Raw genomic sequence first — 19,093 nt, 5'->3', positions numbered from 1 at the left:
CATTAGCTTCTGAAGCTCATGGTTGACTTCTTGTGTGCACTGGTGCTGTGTCCTACAGGTCAGCCCTGGGTACATACCCCCGGGGACCCCTGAGAAGATCAGCACCGTCCTCCAGGAGACCCGGCGCCTCCTGGCCTCCTCCTTCCCCTGGGTCAGGGTGACGGGGGACTGGCAGCAGGCTAACTGTCTGCTCCAGCCCACCGCTCCTTGCCAGGTCTGCATTTTTAGACCTGGCATTATATTTTTTATTGTTACAATAAGATGTTTCAATGAAATGCGATGAGTGACTCATCAGTGTATTTCGATATGAGTACAATAATCATGCCGATGCAATGTATTATGATGCATCCATTCAATACAGAAAAATATGCAGCATACTAGTTGTATGCGCTGATTTGTTCGACAAAAATGCAATACCACAAACAAAACAAATGAGCGCGACCCAAGATCACACACCATGAGAGATGACATAATGGCACAACACTACGATATGAACTCCCAGGGCCAACGTGTCTCTATGTCCGTGTGTCTTGTGTCCATCGCTCAGGTGGCCGGGTCCATCCTGGCCCGCCTGGAGCAGGCGTTGCTCCCCAGAGAGCGGCTGGCGGGGGCTCTGGTCACGGCTCCACACGTCCTCAACTACTACATGTCCTATCTGGTGGCGGTGAGTGTAGCCCAGCTGGTCCCACACCAGCTGCAAGCTACTCAGGAGGACCTGCAGGTCAGCTCCAGCGCCAGAGGCTCAAAAACATGATTTTGCTCAATGAATTTAATTGGGTACAATATGATTTAATAGTTGTTTGTAAAGTGTTTCTGTGCAGTTTACATTTTTCTAAACATTATGACTTGCTTGCATTACTGCACACATACAAACAGTTACCTATATCGAAACCATGAATTACCTTTCTAACAAGGGAGAGGACAAAGATGAATAAACATCAGACAAATCAGTTTCAAAGTGCTGAAAAACGATTCAAAATACAAGTTGTGTTGAGTGTTTTTCAATCATATTTGTGGGATCGAAGCTCATGGGGTACACAAACACCAAACACAAACATCGGTTCCCATGAATCTCTCTCTCCAGAGGGTGGTGCGGGCAGTGCGGAGCATCCCTCCAGGCTCCATGCTGACTGTGAGCAGCGACCTGGTGGACACCCTGCTGGTACAGCTCATCCTGAAGCTCCAGCCCCTCCACGGGGACGGCTACAGGCAGCTGGGCCAGCAGAAGCTCCTGGCCCTCACCCTTCAGGTAGGTCCCGGTAATACTAATGTACTACTAGTTCTGCTACTATCAGTCGGACCCAACTACTCCATCACTGCTCATGCCATTCATCGTTGATATCATTGAATCGAATTAAGTATTTTCTGTCAAAAATCGACATCTCACACTCCTTGCTCTTCCTTCGTTGCCTCCTACTCTTTTTTTTCCCCCACATCCATGGTTGATCTCTCTCACTTCTGCACCCTCTTTTCTTTCCTCCCCCTCTCTCTCTCCTAGCTGAGTGCTCTGACATTGGAGGCCCTTAGGAGGATGCCTGGTGTGACGGTGGACACTGCTCTCCCTCGTCCCAGCTGGGATTTAAGGAGACTTACCTTCCAGGCCCAGAGCCGCCTGATGCAGGCCTTTGGGACCTTTTACCAGGTAGGACTGATTTTCATTCAGGGCCACTCCGTTTGGTGAAAGTGAAAGTCCTCCATACAACACTGAAAGCTCTGAAGCTCTAAACAGGATACGTGACGCGTTGTTGTCCACAGCTCTCCTCCATTAAGACGTCTTCTCTCTTATTCAAGGTCAAGAAGCTGATGGCAGCGGGAAACCCCGATCTCATCCGCTGCATCCCTAGGGAGGTCATCGAGGTTGTTCTGGCTCAGCATCCGACAGCCTGCACCGAGGGAACACCTGTCCAGGGTAACCACATAGAAGGATCGAACGCAAATAACTCATTCAAAACCATTCAACTATATCGCTCATGATGTTGAATACCACAGTGTTTTGCTAATATCATTGAAGCATGAAAAGCTTTGAGTTGTAGAACTATCCTTAACAACCAGTGGAGGTTCATCCAATTGTTTCTTATTGATCACAACTTCCCTCCACTCCCCCTGTTCTCATTCTGCTCTCAGCTCCCAAGGTGGATGAGGACCTAATGGAGAGCAGGCTCTTTAGACAGACGCTCCCTGAGACAGAAAGGGATCCGATATTCCAGGAGTTTGGAACATGGGTCCGGCACACGATGATCTACCGTAAGGCTCTTCCGGAAATGAGCGATGATGTCATTGCGGATTACCGCCACATGGTCATCCCACGCCCTTCCTCCTACACCACCTGGGTCAACGGAAAGTACTTTGTTGGAGATGACTACAAGGAAGTGACCTCATTGGTGGACAATGTCAGCCTGGCTCACAATGCTTTTGTAGTGGACGGCAGCGGTGAAGCCCTCCAGAGGGACTTCCAGAACAGCCACAAGCTGCTCCAGGGTCTGACCCAATCTGAGCCCTCTTCGCCGCAAGAATCTGGGCAGGGTTTGCTTGCCTTTGATCCTGTGCTTTCTGGAGCCCTTCTGCCTCCAGCAGCTCAGCCACTGCCAGGATACTCTGCTAATGCTGCTGCCGCTGCTAGGAACTCTGTCTCAACCACTGTACGTTCATGAAAATACATAACATAGATTTCAAGTGTTCAACACTGAAATATAATCTTCGTGCAACATGAGAGTCCAGTCCATTTAAAAAATCCTCGGCTACTTTTTAGACGGGCTGAGCATTCTCTTCCCCTGTGCAACAGGAGAAGGTTCTGATCCAGCGGTCAACTGCTGAACGGGTTGTAGAAGAACTGTTCAGAGGCCAGGACCAAACCTTTTACCAGTCACAGGCCCGCAAGTACCGGGCCTTTGAGAAGGAGTTAGTGGAACATGTCTACTTGGTGCTGGAGAAGGAGGCCGAGGCATACAGGAACAACAGAGTGTTCAAACAGACTCTGGAGCGCCTGATGGACCCCGTGCAAGAGGTCTGCTTTAGGTTTTGTAGTGTTATATTATAACTTTCTTTTGTAAATTGTATTTACACTGGAATAGCATGATTTAAAGTAGAGAATGCTCCTTAAGCAACCAATGTATTGAAAAACATACACCTTATCCTCCATCAAATGAAGGCCAGCAATTGTGATTCACTGTCCAAAGAAAACAACATACGCACTTACAACATGATGTAAAATAATGTCATAAGATCAAAATGTATGTAAAAGGTGTATATGGTCAAACCAATTTATTTTGCCTACTATTTATAAAAAAATATATAAATACGATTTTCAGTTATTTAGTTTTCAAATAGAAGTGACAATATAAGTCATTCAACAGGTCAAACTTGCCGTTGAGCTTCGGCGGCCCCTGAGACAGAAGTTGATCGTGGCCTTGCCCAACACGTGGCTGACCAGGGAGGGCCTCATGCAGGACCCCCAGGTAGCCCTGCTGGCCTGCTCCCTTGTAGCAAGAGAGGTGCTCAACCACATCAAGCCCTCTGTGAGCTTCAGCGCGGAGGTCCAGGGAAGAGACAACACCCCCTATAGCATCAACGTCCCTGTGAGGAAGCCGGAGGAAGGAGATGAGGAGAGAGCTCTCACCCTGCTAGAGGAGCGTCTTCACAAGGAGAACAACGCGAGCAGGGAGGAGTTCCTCGCCTGCCCAGACAAGGTCCGCCTTATAAGTCATTTCAGTACAGACATGATGCACAAGCCAAATATTTAGTAACTCCAATAATTACTGGTATATATTAGCACAATTCCTCTTCAAATCAAGTTTTACAAATAATTAATTGATTTCCATGAAAATTTAAGTTTTGTATCTAGATCTCTTATATCAATCAACAATGCAATACATAGTACTATATATTTATATACTTTATTTTTCACTGTAGAATAAGATGTGCTAATAGATCTTTTCTGTGCTGAAACATTATTTGCTCAGGATCCTGAGGAGAAAGAAGTAAAAACCAAAAAGAGGAACTTCTCTTGGCTTTGCCGGCTCTTCAGCTGCAAGAAGAACTGAGAATGAAACCTAACATAATGAGAATTAACATGCATCTTTGGAACCTAAAATGTAGATAGGATTGGACACCAAACATCTGGAAACCAAACTTTTATGCCAATGAGGGAGACCAACCATGGACATTATCCACAACTTTGGACCCCGACCATGAACATCTAAAATGAAAAAGAAATATATACATCTCAGATGGACACATTTTATCATTAACATTGTGTTTTAACATTGTTTCATTTTTTTATATTGTATATAAATGTTTACATTTTATTAATTTGTTTCCTTGACATTCTTTTTGATTTGACATTGTTTTCGATTTCCCATTTTCTATTTTTGTATTTATGTTCAATAAACCATATGATCATTCCTTTTTTGTGTTACTCCAAGCGAAAGTCCACAGCTATGTCGATATTTCCCTAAATACATTTTCATTCATTAACGATACTGTTGGGAAGTTACAACAAATAGTATTTTTTCATTATGTATTAAAAGGTGGAAAGCCACTCCTTCTCAATAGATGGCGCTGTTCTAATGTAACGTGATTTTTCTTGCTCAGATTTTTCTTCGACAAGATGCTCGTTGGCTTGCTTTTGCGACAAGGAGGTGTCCTCCATGGTGTCATTGTAGGGTTCAGGGTGAATACACCGAGATTAAATATCTTCTAATAAGATGTCTGGTTACACGCCGGACGAGAGGCTCCGCATTGAGCAGATCACAAAGCTCAGAAGGCAATGGCTGAAGGACCAGGAACTCAGTCCTAGAGAACCCGTCATCAAGCCACAGGCTCCGGGCGCCATAGCTAAATTCTGGGCTGGCTTTCTGGAACCCAAGAGTCTGTGGAGGCAATACGTGAGTGGTCAGATCCTGAGTTGGTTATAAAAACCAGTTCTATATTACATTTATCAACGTCTATTTCTATGTCTCTTTGCTCCCATCGCCGACCTAGATGTCATGTTATGCTTGACAGTGCAGTCAGGTGTTGACATGGTCATAAGGGTGCTGCTTTGCTTATAGATTGATAACGCCACATTCATAGCTGAAACAGACCATTTTGTGTTTGCAAGTGAAATAATTCAAGCTAAAGCAAAGGAATGTACCTGAACCATGAATGTACTGCCACGTTTACACTGCTATCTATCTGATAGTCTACTGCAGAAGACAAGTATAGTTGTAGTCACTAGCATCTTGGCATACACCTACTCCCTTTAGGAATATACTACATTAACACAGTAAAGGGTATATGGTATGAAAACAATTTACTAATGCAAAGAAAACAGAAATGCATAACATTTATGAACACTTGTCTTTAAAGTCGGCTTATTTTCTGCTTTCTTGTTTCTGTTCTTGCAGACCTACAAGGCATACCGAGGTGGAGTATTTGGATTGACACGGGTGTTGATACCAGCGTGGATCGTTCACTATTGTGTCAAGTACCACATGGCTGTAAGTCCACCTGGAACCCTTTTTTTATGGTTTAGATATCATAAATATTAAATGTTTACTTGCCAAAGGACCCAACTTGTGTGTTCTTGTTACTGAAACAATGACTACAAAGTGAATTGATCAAAATGCATGCCAATACAATATTCACATGCCAGATTTATAAATGGGGAAAATATCTCTTCAACCTTCAATTGTAGAGCTATTCCTAACCGTTGCAACTACTCTTAATTAACAAATATATATTCATATGATCCAAAGCTTTACAAGCAAGATGTACTAACTTAGTGATTGTTTATTCCACAGAACCTGCCATATGGTATTGTGGAGGTGAAACCCAAGTTGTTTCCCGTAAGTGCATATTTTTATTCATTGCATTTTTTCATAATTGTATTTATTTAAAACCTAAATTCATAGTTGCCTAACCAATATTTGCTACAATCTTTTTTTTTCCCTCAATTGTTAAACTATTGGCACAATATTATTAGCATTTCTGTTTTAAATGTGCATCCTAACTGATTTAGACGTTAATCTATCCTTTCTTTTTCTGCTTGTTTAAGGGGGATGTCATTTTGGAGACGGGCGAAGTTGTTCCCGATCTACCCATGACCCACGGTCACCACTAATGCACACAGTTAAAATGTTTCTATAAAGTCATTGTAAAAAAATAACCTATATATGTTATTAAAACATTTCCAATCATAATGACCGGTTTCTCCTTTATTATTAATAAATTACCCATGGACTCAAAGTCTAAGAAGTAGGCTGTGCATATCCACATCAAGGTCAAGCCTGTCTGTATTAAAATGCAATATCCTTACTGTCATTATTATAGGGCCACATTATCCGCTAATGCCCTTCTGCTACCAACCCTCTTTAGTATTTGTATAAAAAGTTTTTTATTGTCAAATAAAATAATCTGAAAGATCTGTTTAGGACTATAAGTCATTTGTGAATCTGGAAATCATGGCATTACATGAAAATGTATCCTTGATGAACGTCTCAGTTTGGTTTGACTATCAATTTAATTTTAATCGGAAATTTTTATTTTACAGTCGCGGAGAGAAAATTGTTTCAGGGCTTTTACTTTTGACCCCCGAAGAAAACCGGAAGTTGCGTAATGAAATGTGCCTACACGCTAGCTGAATGGTGGTTGTACAACTCAAAGGGCTAAGCCTATTCATATATTATACAGCAGCGAGGCATTTTTTTAAGTTAATCTTCCCTGAGAATGTAACTTCTTCCTACGTCCATGTCGATCTCCAACCGAGCAGCTGTTCGATGTATTTGAGGTAAATACAATTCTATCTTATGTCCTCAAACCCCATTCACTATAATTCATGTTGTTAGCTGCTAGCTCAAGTCAGACGCCGACCATCCTAGCATATGTTTCTATACATCATAGAGTTATAAAACTGCTTTTTTGTTTTGTTTTTCCAAATGGTCGTGATACTAGAAAACAAAACAATGTCTTCCTGCCTGCTACAGTGGTACAGACTTTAGTAGGAATCTACCAGTGCTAGATGCGCTAACGTCAACAAACCAATGATATTAAAATTACTTACTACTACGATCAGAGTCCCAGCTTGTTTAGTCTAGTATCAACATAATCGTTTAATATCATGCCGTTTTATAAACAATAATATAACACCAAAACATTAAAACATAGTTTTGAAAATTATTGTGTAACCTAGTCGCTAGTGTTTATTATAGCCCATCTCTTATATTTGGTATTTATGCGCTTTTACAGAAAAAGAAACGGATTGTCGCAATCTTAAAACATTTATTAATTATCTAACCCTGAACAGCTATGTAGTACAGTGACTGCATACTCCCGTTTAGTTCGAAGAGTCAGTGCAGGACAATCAAAGATTAACTCAGAATGTGACAACGTATCACCATAATCCGTCTACACATCCTCCATGTAAACATTTCGACCTCTCTTTTTTTGGATTGTACTGGGGTCTTAAAGGTGTATCATGAAAACATTACTTCACCAGTCATGAAATGATCTGAAACTGACCTGAAGTGTTTGTCATTATTTCATCTTCATCTAAGATCATGTCAGCCTCCAAGATTGAACTGCGTCCACGTCAGAAGCATGGCACAAATAAAACCTCTGGGGACACGTCCAAAGAGGTGTCCCCAGACTCCAAGTGCCCCATCTGTTTGGACGCCTTCCACAACATGTCCTACCTGGACCTGTGCTTGCACAAGTTCTGCTTCCGCTGCATCCATGAGTGGTCGAAGAACAAAGCGGAGTGTCCGCTGTGCAAGCAGCCGTTCAACTCCATCTACCACACCATCAAGTCGGACCAAGACTTCAAGAAGTATGACCTGAGGCCCTCCGACAACGGCTCATTTGGGAGTTTCGGTGGTGTACGCTTCCGGTACCACACCACCATGACGGGCGTGCGTCAGCGCGCCGAGAGGAGGACCGCTACCCCTCCAGACAACGGCGTGATGTTTGAGAACTTTGGAGATGCGTACCAGCTGCATGAGCGCAACCTAAGGCGCATGATGTCGAGGTTGGCGGCAGGGCGGCGGGCCGCTAGCGAAGGCAGAGCAGTCCGTGCCATCCGGGAGCAGGAAATGATCACGTTCAGGAGGGGGCTGTATCGCGAGGGAATCCGGGTGCAGTCGGTGGAGGACGGCGGCCGCTGCCGGGACACCACGGCCGAGTTCTATCAGAGGAACCCTGCGTGCCTTCACAGACTGGTGCCCTGGCTGAAGAGGGAGCTCATGGTGCTCTATGGAGCCCACGGCTCTCTGGTCAACATCGTACAACACGTGGTGATGTCGCGCATCACCCGCTTCAATCTGGAGGCCAGTGATATACTGGAGGAGCTCAGGCCGTTCCTCCAGGCTCGCACAGAGCACTTCCTCCACGAGTTCATCAGCTTTGCCAAGGCTCCCTTCAACATGGAAGCCTATGACCAGCATGCCGTCTATGACTGCCCCGACTCCCTATTAGACGACGACAGTAGCTCTCACTCATCTGTCATAGCCGTCTCGGAGGACGATCTAATGTCAGTGGATCTGGACACCATTGGAGAGTCTATGTCCAGCGGTGCTCTCAGTCAGTCTGCGTGGGACGATGAGACGCCTGGGCCCTCGTATTCCACGACGGAAGAAAGAAACAAAGTGCCGCCGCTCTCTATACCAGACTCTGACAGCAGCCAGGAGGAAGAGCTACAGGAAATCAGTTCCTCCTCCCATCCCAAAGGCCCTTCAAACCCAAAGGACGCGTCCCACAGTGGTGTCCAAAAATATAGATCTCTTTTGTCCTCCTATGATTATGATGTTGGTGGGGATGAAGATGACTGTGTTATCGTTGGTTTCGTGAAGCCGGTGTCACAGAGGACGCCAGAGCTGGTTCAGCTCTCATCAGACTCTGAGGATTCTGTCCATGAGGAGATGGACAGAAAGCCTCAGCTGCCTCAACACATTCGCTTCACCACCCCCAGCGCCTCTCCTCTGCCCGCTGTAGAGCGAAGCCCCCCTCCTGCCTCAGGCGCGAAACCGCATTCACCATCTGAAGAACAAAGCGGCCTCTCCAGGTCTAGAGGACACAATTTGTCAGAGAGGAAAAGAGACTACGACAAGGACAGCAAGAGGCGTCGCAGTGCAGAAAGATGCAGGGAACGGCAGGGATCTAGCAGTGGAACTCAATCGAGGAGAAATAGGCGGGACAGAAGGTCGAGAAGTGCCAGTGATTCTTCCAGGAGCCCCACCAACAGTGCCGTCACCCTGTCCCGGTCAAGGAGGCATTCCCGATCCAGTAGCAGCAGGGAGTGTCCCCGTTCGAAGCGGGACAGTAAGGAGAAAAGGCGAGACGGTCTGCCTGGCAGCTACCAGTGGCAGTCCTACAGCAAGTATGGCCACGACAGAGACAACAGTTGGATACATTATTCAGAGAAAACCACCTACTACTCCAGGGGTCACAGGAACGGTGAATCCCGCTCTGAATCTCGCAGTAGGGAACCCCATGACAGCGGTCACAGGGACGAATTTCCCACCGGGACATACTCCACTGGTAGCCGATCGCCCTCTTTCAGGAAAAGGTCCAGCCAAGACAAGCCTGGGGGCAAGAGGAAGTACAAGACCAGGCACTTGGACGAACCGGACAGAGGATCGGATCTGAGGTCGGGATCCGAGGCGGTGGACACAACCAGCAGTAGGACCAGCTCCAGGAAACAGAAGAGGTCGAAGGAGAGGCCAGCGAAGAGGGACGCCACCCTCGGAGGGGAAACAGACGATGTAGGAAACGGGTCGGACCAAGGCAGGAGGCACCACAAGAAGAAGAAGAAACACAAGAAGAAAAGCAAAAAGCACAAGAGCAAGGAGCGCCCAGGGAAAAACTCACCCACTGTCATCACCATTGAAAGCGACAGTGGTCATTCTACCTATAGCAATGTTGACCCCTCAGGCAAGGAAAACCTTCCAATTGCCACAGGCATGCCACCAGATACTGACGTCACAAGCCGCGATGGTGATGTGTCAAAAAGTGATTCAATGCCAGCTGACAATGTTTTATACCAACAATAAACATTAACTGTGGATGATTGGAGAATCACTTTTGTTAGGAATGCCTTTATAGCAAATGCCTTTTAAACTAATTATTTTCACAGCATAAATGGTTTACATATAAATATGGGATGTGTTATTTAGCATCAAGGTCTAGATAGTTGCTACACCCACATCAAATGTGACTGTGTGACTTTCAAACTTTGTAGTACTGTTTCAAGTGAACACATCAAATCAGGAAAGTATTTTCTTCTAACTTGTTCCAGGTTGCATTCTCAGGTATAACATTGTATTCACATATTTTATTCAATAGGAATCACTTGAATGCTTGACAATGAACCACCTGCTCATGTACCCTTTTTTATTTTGTTAATTCAGAGGTCACAGTCTCTGGATCTGTTTATCACATATCTAAGAGGGTTCCTCTCCATAAATTGTTATTCATGTTGAGACACAAATGCTCCATCACAGAATAGAATCATATTTTTAAAAAGGACAAAAGTGTTTTTTGAAAGGAAATACATTTCTGGGACTTATTTCATAGTGCCAGTTATTTATTTCAGCAGACTTTTACCTAATAATACCACATTTATTTATTTGATGACATGTATTTCCTAATAAAACATTCAAATGAGTCGGTGTGGTAAATGTGTCATTAAATAAATAAATGTGTTATAAAATAATGGCATCATGCAATATAAAGACCCTGAAATAAATAAATATGGAAAGATAAAATAAAATTCTCAAATGATTGGGGTTTCTCAAGGTGTTTATTTTGTCGAGAATCTTTGCATCCTCCACACATTGACCAGCTTGGTAAGCAAACGGCAAGGGGGTTTACCAACAATGAGCTAGTCAAACATATTTAAAAGATCTTCTCAAAATGTGACATGGGATGCGAGTGCAATAGGTCAAATCATTTAGTTGCTTGGGCATTTTTTATTTTTAGATATTTTCCGGATTGTTGCTATCTGGCACACATCTGGAAGAGTTTAGTGAAAACCTCACTAAGTTGGAGGGCGCCAAGTCATCTTAGCGCCCACAGCACTAAGATGCCTATGGTCACCCTCTTCAATAGGCCTATGACACATCCCTGAGACGAGACAATACAGTTCTGAGGCCTTCTGAGCATGAAGAGCACCTTTTCAGAGAACTCAGACCTTTCGAAACAAGATGAAAAGTATCAGGCAAATCAGCATCCTCAGCCTCATTTACATTGATGGATAGTTAATTCTCCCTTACTCATTTATGAATACAGGTCATTGTTTTTAATTTCATGCCAGGAATTAAAGAAGATCACAACTGCTAGGCTATATTGCATTTATATATTTTCCTTATTCTTAATTTTAGCAAAATGTTATAATTTTACCCCCCTCAGCATTCTTCACCAGGGGATCGGCAGTATAATATATTATACCATGATAGTATTTCTTACTAGTTCTTAAGAGCGATGTTGTATATGAAATGTGGTGTCAAAAAGAGGACCCAACAGGATCGGACTGTAACCTCAGATTTCTGTCCTCGGGCCCTACCCATGACGGTGGTATGCCGCCTTCAAAACAGCTCGGAGGTTCGGAAGCTCTTACGTATCTTTACGTAAACCTTCCCTTCTTCCGAAATCAGAGCGTTCGGGAAACGCCCCTCAGAATTGCGCAGGTTGTGACATAAAACCGGAAAAACAGATCGTTCATGAGGCTAGACTTCATAACAACTACAATTATGGCTGGCCGCCGGGACCTCTTTGCGCTTCTTTGCTTTATCAGATGAATCAGTTATTAAAACTGCTTGCGATGGTTGACAATAAGCGACAATTTATCATGTGATGTTTATAATTGTTTCTCCGCCATGCTACTTTATGGATGTTTATTACACAGGTCTTCTCAATGCCGTGGAACGCTCCGTTCACTTGCAAGGGCCCTTCACAACTTCCGGTGGTGAATTATACTTGATAATTCACCGTTGCTAAGTATAATTGACTGCTGTCAAGGAAAGTCGATTTTATAGGTCCATGATTTTTAGCCGCCTTTCGTACTACTCCACAAGTAGTCCGGTAACTTATCAACCCCAGTGTACTTGGTTGTAAGTGACGTCTTTGGCGGACTATTTCCCTGCTGAACAACACTACGAATGCTGGTAACAAATAAAGTGTACAAAGATACACCGTATGAAGTTATTTTTTTGTTTTGGTAAGTACCCGTGTAATAAGCGGGATAATGTATAGAACGTCACCGCACATTATTGAAAATAAGACTCCTCAGGATGAAGCAAGACACCTCCGCTTTGCGTCGGTGTCCGGTTTGCCCTGTCGGGGTTTATTTTCCCGATAATGACCGGCGTTCTATACATTATCCATACTTATGTATAGGTATTATTGGGCTCTTAATACAGTATTTGAAGACGTTCAAGAAATTCAGTCTTGGTGCAGAATTACAGCCACTACGAGCCAGTCCCATAATGAGCTTTCCACAAAAATGCCGTTTTTTAGAGGTGGTTCAAGGTGGAGGGTGGAGGTGTGGCCCTGAGCAGCCTGCGGCCATGGTACCATGCGCTAATGTTTACAGTGGATTAGGGATGGGCGATATGGCCTAAAATCCATATTGCGATACACATGCAACCTATTGCGATAACGATATATATCACGATATATAAATCATAATAGAACCATTTCAGAACAGGTTACATAGACTCTAAGGAAAGCTATACTGCTAAATGTATGTCGTTTTGAGAACATTGTGCATTGTTACAGAATTTAATAAAATAGATGTATTTATATCTGAGCTAAAAAAAAAACGTAGTTACAGAACAAACCATCCATAGGAGCATAGTAATATTTATTTTCATAACACAAAGCAATGATAAATCTCTGCAAGACTTAATCTCTGAATCAATTGTTCAGTTGCTACAGGTATCTCTCCTATCGTTCCTTTGTGAGCTGGTGCTGGGGCCTCCTGGGATGCAGTATCCGGGTTGTCATTCCAGCTTGTGTGGTCCTGCGTATCCGCTCTGAGTTTCCTGCTGAGGAAGGCCACTATGTCGGTTTTAAACGTCCCCCCGTTTGAACCTTGACACAAGGCTGCTGATGACCGCCTCCTTGTCAGGCTTCTCATATTGTGCCGTTAGGGGCTCTGGAACAGGGATCTCCAACAGGGCCTCGGTGTATGGCGTAGGGTTGGGAAAGACTTCCTCAAAAATGACATCCATGATGTCATCAACGTAACCTGTATCGTAAAACATGTTTTCTTTTCAAATTGGTTGGGTTTTGTGTTACTGTGTTTTTGTATTTATTAGATTTTTCATCAAGAGAAATACATTTTAGAAATCCAAAATTTTTGGGGGCAAAACGAAGAATAACTGCATGGAAAGCGTCCAAAGATGAAGTTTGGTGGTGGGGGCTCAGTTTTGCAACATCCTTCAGCGCCCTTTTGTTGGTCAGCAACTTCTCCAACTTGGAGAAAGTTGGCGTTGCTGCAGACAATAAGAAAATATGATATTAGAAAACCATTACCCACACAGTAAAGAATACTACAACCATGTCCTCCGGTAAATTTCTGAAAGCCACTGAATAACTGTAGTTGTCTGTTCACTGTTTTGACATTTAGCCTGTATATTGGTGAAATACCTGCTTGAAGCCATTTACTCCGGTCACTTGTCTGGCGGATCGCATGCTCGCACTTGGGGTAAAGAGGATCTTCATGTACATGGACATCTCGAACATGGTTCAGGATCGAGGTCCACTTTGCGATTCTCTCTGGCCCGGAGGTTGAGCCAGCTGCAGTCCAGTATATGTGGTTGTTGATGCTCTTCATCCACTTCTTGAGTTTCTCAGTCTTTCTGCATACTGATTGCCAACAGCTTCTTTGAAATACCTACAATGAGAGCAAAGTACTTTCCACTTAGTTAAGATACTCATAAACTGAGTGATTACTCGATTATAGCATTTGATAATTTCAAAGCATTTGTTACCATTTACTCAGTGTCACAATTTTAAAATGAAGGACCACCAAATGGGAGCTTTACGCAAGCTTCAAAACATCAGATCCTTCTCACCAAAAGGATATCACTAACAAATCAAAGAAAGGAAAAGGCTGGAGCAACACATAGCTCCATATTGGCTCTGAAAATATACCTTTTGCAAAGTGCCAGACATCGTAGTAATGGGTTATGTTTCTCTCCCTGAGGAACTTCTGTACTTGAGGATGACGATCAGTGACAATGCAGTCAAGGTTGACGCCACGCGACTCCAGTAAGGCTAGACTCCTCTTCAGTCCCTCCTTCTACATATGGGTGCTACCACCAACTTCTTTGCTTTGTTAATACAGGAAAAAATATAGAATAGAATATGCATGTTAGACTTTGAAATTAAAACCAATAACCCCTTTACAATATCCATTTTGACAACTCACCTGGACCAACTGAATGTCCACAATGGTGTTAGTATGGAGATCCATCATTGTGTAACTCCCATACTTTGCAGTGACCTATTTTTGTTCAAATAGGGAAATTAGTGTAGTACTCACCCTCCACCCTCCAATACATAACTGCTATTATGTCTGACTTTATTTAGGTCACTTCTTTTAACTTCAAACAATATTGAACACCTGTATAAAATGCACTATTTCAGTCAAGTATCAATACCTGGAGTCAGCTCTCATGTCACCACCAAGTATCACTATTTCCTCCAGACTTAACCGCTGCAGATTCAAATCATTTAGGACTTTCCACTGGTGAATAACTGCTGGTTCAATGAAACTTTTGGCATGGCGGCGAAATGTTTCATACCGAAACAACTGTAGCTTCATTGCCTTGAAGACCTTTTGGTGTGGGGGGATAAATAATACATGTAATTAGATCTATATTGAAGCAATTCACAGTCACACATTTACAGTTGCACATCATTTACCTTTTCGATTTTTAGGAAAGATGCACCACTCAGGTACACAGCGGCAGAAAGGTGAAGATTTCAAGCTGGCGTGCTCCTAAGGATAGGCTGGCTATTAAACAACTCCATGATGCAGCACTCGTACACCATGTATTTCTTGCCGTTGTGTGTTGCAGTGGATGAATCTTCTCTATTTCAAACCACAAAGAAAGGGAAACACTTTGTGTTAAACTGATTGAGCTTTCATCTGGACTGTACCTTAAACCAGTGGTTTTCAAACTGTGGGGGGCGCCAGAGTTCTTCAGGGGGGGCGCGACGTGAGAAAAAAATAAACCCGAAAAAAAACCTGAAAGTCGATGAATCAAATCATCAGTCGTACTTCAACTGTAGAAGAAACATAACTAAATCAATTTAACAGTTTATCTTCTTGCAAACCATTGAACAAATCTACACACTTGTATCTTCAATAATATCTAAACAGAATTTCGATATAATTTAAAATTTCTTCAGAATCAGTTTGTTTCATACCGCTTCGTTTTCAGCCGTTTTCATTGAGGACGTCAGCCCATTCTGATTCACCTACTTCTAGACATCGATTCGTAACAGATTCCTTTTTCAACCGTTTACCATCTTTCAAACCATTAAACAAATCTGCACATTTGTATCTTCAATACTATCTAAACGGAATTTTGATAGCATTTATACTTTTTTCAGAATCAGTTTTAGTTTCAAACCGGCATCGTTTTCAGTTGCTGATAATAATTTAGGTCACCATAGCAACGCCGGTAAACAAACCCCACCGAATGGTCGAATCTCTGGACTGAAAAGGCAGATCTAATTTGACTCAGAAAATTCAGAGTCGGGGACCCTGAATGAATCTGTGTAAACTGGCAGTTTACACAGATCAAGATGTTCAAATGTATTTAAAAAAGGTTAAGCTAAAACATGCTTAGATAAAGTTGTTAAATTGTGTTAAGAAATGTGTTTAAAAACGCACGATGTTGTAATGTTTCAGAAATATGTTTAAAAAATATGTTTCAATTGTTTCAAACGTTTTAAAGTTATGATCAGAGATGTTTAAAATGTGTAAAATAGCTTTCAAAACACAGGTATTTAGAACTTTCCTTTTTTTGGGGGGGGGGGGGGCTCAGCTGAATTTTTTTCTCTGAGGGGGGGCTCACTCTCTTACACTTTGAAAACCCCTGCCTTAAACCATCACCCTGTTTTCAGCTAGTTTAATTATTTGTATGCACATAAATAATCCTGAAGGTAATGCTATAAACAACAACAGTCTCACTGAGATTAATACTTGTGTATGTTTAGAATGCCATGCAATTTATAGAAATTATGAAAGTTCTCAAGATCCACACATATATCTTCACTCAGTAACTTACGACTTTAGTGTATAGTCTAACAATGCTGTGATGAAGTCAGAAGGATCATAAGTGGAATCTGGTCCCTTAGAAGCTTCCACCAAAGAGCTGCCCTCCAATGGATTGTCCACCAGCTCTTCCTCAAGGTCTACCCGAGGTCTTTTGGATGGTTTCTTTACTGGTGTCGATGACAGGCACAAAGGGTCTGCATTGGATGTCCCAACACCGAAATCCTTGCAGAAGACAGTTGCCTGGACACAGGGACACGGGAAGTGGGGGTGCTTAGGGTGCTGCAGCACCCCCCCCCTGGCAGCCCCTGGCTGTAACTGCAAGTGAGAAAGTTTTCTGAACAAATCAATACTTTATCTTTTTTTATATAATTTTATCATGCAACATGATTTTCATTAAATTATTGACATCCACCCTTTTTATGATATTTATCGTACCATCATTTCATTTAGAACATTGTCTGTGTAGGCGGACGTAGGCTATGATGCAAAACGCAGAACTGTCCATAGCTGAATATGGTACTATGCTGATTTTACATAAGCATGTTGGTGTTCATTCAACATCTGTTGTAGTGAACATTCTAAAACTGGTGTAAAATGTTGCTGGCCATATTAATAGACACGTTGAATGCAATCGTTTTGATTCTGGAATGCCGAACGTAAACTGGTTGGCAAAAAAAGAGGTTGGCAAAAAAATCTCAGAATTCTGAGAAAAAAGTCAGAATTCTGAGATTAAAGTCAGAATTCTGACTTTTTTCTCGGAATTCTGAGATTAATGTCAGAATTCTGACTTTTTATCTCAGAATTCTGAGATTAATGTCAGAATTCTGAGATTAATGTCAGAATTCTGACTTTATTCTCAGAATTCTGAGATTAAAGTCAGAATTCTGACTTTTTTCTCAGAATTCTGAGAAATGCAAGATGTCTGGCATGCAACATCCCTTGAGAGGCAGCTGAATGTAATCAGTCGATGTGCTGGCCTGTGTAGAGACAACAAGATCCAATTAGTACTCGATTTATTAAACCACTAACAACCCATTGATTTGAAACTGGCGTGAAGGGCAGAACATGAGTGGGCCTATGTATTTATGAAAATACCAACCTTGCATTGCATTGCTGATACCTAGGTTACCAGCTCCATTACCGAGAAAATAGTCCCTCAAAATGCGATGATTCATGCGATGGAAGGTTACTTTTATTTCTAACTTCATTCAACACAGACATTTACATCTATAGTCTGGCGTTATAATTGATTTACCTCGGGTGTACTGTGGAGTGGGAAAGACCGTTTTATTAGCAGGCTAGCATTGCCTGTTGCCGTGCGCTAGCCTAGCACGAGCGAACTCTGCAACTAGACGGACTGAATGAAATGTGTTAAACTGTCTCCAATGATAAAGAACACCAAGGCTAACTTGGGAATCAAGCCCTGTGTCTCACGCTAGAACTACTGCGTCACATAGCTGTTAAAAGACAGCTGTATTATGCTGCTATCCATTTGGATGTACGAAGTGGTAAAGTCGCAAATCTCCCAGCTTTCTTGCGGCATTTCACTGAGGCACGCCCCCTTTTGGTCGTAGTATCTCGTCGCTTTCAAAGTAGAGCCGAGCAGAGCTGTACAACTCGCAAAGAAGATGGCTGCGCCCATAGTTAATGGGGGATGAGATGTATTTTCTTTCTATTTGTACCACGTTGGTGGTTTTAATGTCGTTTTTAAAACCTCTTACACACTTGATTTCATTTCTGCTTTAATCCGGTCACCAATATATGCACTGCACGGTCTTGCTTGCGTGCAATTCAATGTAAAGTTTTGTTTTGAAGCTGGTTTGCTAAAGAGGCTATGTTGCTAATGAGGACTAGCCTGCTACTACTCACCCTCGTGGCTCGACAGAAACACAAATGGCAAACTGGAAGGCTGGAGCAAGGGAAATACGTCACGTTCTCGCTGAAGCTGGTCATTCGTACCAGCGTACCATCCAAATGGATAGCAGCATCATAGTTTGTAGTACGGTGAGCATTAGCTAAAGCTACAGACACATTCTAAGGGGAACAAGCAAGGTATTCATACACAGTAAAGCAAGAACATGATACAGCGTTAGTTTCTTACTTGTCCGCGGTTTGTAGCTGAGGCAAGGAGAGTTGGTACTGATCCAGGCTTAATTTTCAGATGTTCAGCAAATCCAGCTCTGTATTGTCCCAAGTTGAAGAAGCAGTCGTCGGCGAAATGTTTGGCGCACACAAACACACATTTCGGAAGTCGTGTCGGCGCATTTCCAGCGAAAACAAAATAAACCCACTGGTTCCTCAGAGACTCGGATGAAGGAGCTACAAATGTACTTCGTTTTTTACTTTCACATCCGAACACTGAGCACCTGCCATACATTTGTTTGGGAGCCATGATGTCTCTCCACTCCAGGCAAAGACAGTGTGGCGATCGTACGGTCTCTAGCTCATTGTCTTACGGGCGTGCCGAACTCACTGGGCGGGCCAGGCAGAGTAAGGGGAGGAGCTTAGATGCTTGGTGACGTCCTAAATACAGACATTCCAAATCAGCGCACTTGAGTTTTGTGCGGATGTAAAGCTACCTGAGTCCTTCGAGATCACGTCACAACAATGGCAGCCCATTTCATTGATAGACTAAAGTGAACTTGCAGCAAGCACTAAGAGGCAAACGTAACACAGATTCTAACATTTGCATTACGATACATTATAGCTTACAATTATAAACATCACCTGATAAATTTTCGCTCATGTTCAGCCATCGCAAGCAGTTCTAATAACTGATTAATCTGATTCAGCAAAGAAGCGTAGAGAGGTCCCTGCGGGCATCCATAG

General features: G+C 42.9%; 2 protein-coding genes and 1 long non-coding RNA gene across 6 annotated transcripts; 2 read left to right on the top strand and 1 right to left on the bottom strand.

Annotated features, from left to right (window-relative positions):
• The first annotated feature begins 4,577 nt into the window (after window positions 1-4,577).
• ndufb6 (NADH:ubiquinone oxidoreductase subunit B) lies at window positions 4,578-6,403 on the top strand. Its single transcript, XM_030350893.1, has 4 exons — window positions 4,578-4,883; window positions 5,385-5,477; window positions 5,781-5,825; window positions 6,035-6,403. Exons 1-4 carry the CDS (start codon window positions 4,704-4,706, stop codon window positions 6,098-6,100), a joined length of 384 nt encoding a protein of 127 aa, XP_030206753.1. The 5' UTR covers window positions 4,578-4,703; the 3' UTR covers window positions 6,101-6,403.
• Window positions 6,404-6,600: 197 nt separating this feature from the next.
• On the top strand, window positions 6,601-10,636 carry toporsa (topoisomerase I binding, arginine/serine-rich a). Its single transcript, XM_030350892.1, has 2 exons — window positions 6,601-6,766; window positions 7,533-10,636. The coding sequence occupies exon 2, from the start codon at window positions 7,536-7,538 to the stop codon at window positions 10,020-10,022; it is 2,487 nt and encodes an 828-aa protein (XP_030206752.1). The 5' UTR covers window positions 6,601-6,766; window positions 7,533-7,535; the 3' UTR covers window positions 10,023-10,636.
• Window positions 10,637-12,811: 2,175 nt separating this feature from the next.
• On the bottom strand, window positions 12,812-16,591 carry LOC115539966 (uncharacterized). Of its 4 annotated transcripts, XR_003976060.1 has the most exons (8): window positions 16,275-16,591; window positions 14,902-15,070; window positions 14,637-14,812; window positions 14,405-14,479; window positions 14,128-14,306; window positions 13,621-13,867; window positions 13,311-13,466; window positions 12,812-13,219 (listed from the first exon to the last, which is right to left on the bottom strand). It is a non-coding gene; the product is annotated as an uncharacterized LOC115539966 (long non-coding RNA). The 4 variants fall into 4 exon arrangements; XR_003976058.1 differs by having other exon boundaries at window positions 12,812-13,466; XR_003976061.1 differs by having other exon boundaries at window positions 12,812-13,466; window positions 14,128-14,301.
• Between the last annotated feature and the right edge of the window lie 2,502 nt (window positions 16,592-19,093).

Source organism: Gadus morhua, chromosome 3 (genome assembly GCF_902167405.1).
Source record: "Gadus morhua chromosome 3, gadMor3.0, whole genome shotgun sequence".
In the NCBI taxonomy this organism is placed as follows: domain Eukaryota; kingdom Metazoa; phylum Chordata; class Actinopteri; order Gadiformes; family Gadidae; genus Gadus; species Gadus morhua.
Note: the sequence above shows the minus strand (reverse complement) of the source record. Positions and strands in the feature narration are given on the sequence as shown.

What these genes read in the sequence shown, in the direction of transcription:
- ndufb6 (XM_030350893.1), top strand. Translation starts at nt 4,704, where the DNA reads ATGTCTGGTTACACGCCGGACGAGAGGCTCCGCATTGAGCAGATCACA. An exon ending in AGAGTCTGTGGAGGCAATAC is followed by an intron (nt 4,884 to 5,384) that starts GTGAGTGGTCAG and finishes CTGTTCTTGCAG; the next exon opens with ACCTACAAGGCATACCGAGG. An exon ending in GTGTCAAGTACCACATGGCT is followed by an intron (nt 5,478 to 5,780) that starts GTAAGTCCACCT and finishes TTTATTCCACAG; the next exon opens with AACCTGCCATATGGTATTGT.
- toporsa (XM_030350892.1), top strand. Translation starts at nt 7,536, where the DNA reads ATGTCAGCCTCCAAGATTGAACTGCGTCCACGTCAGAAGCATGGCACA.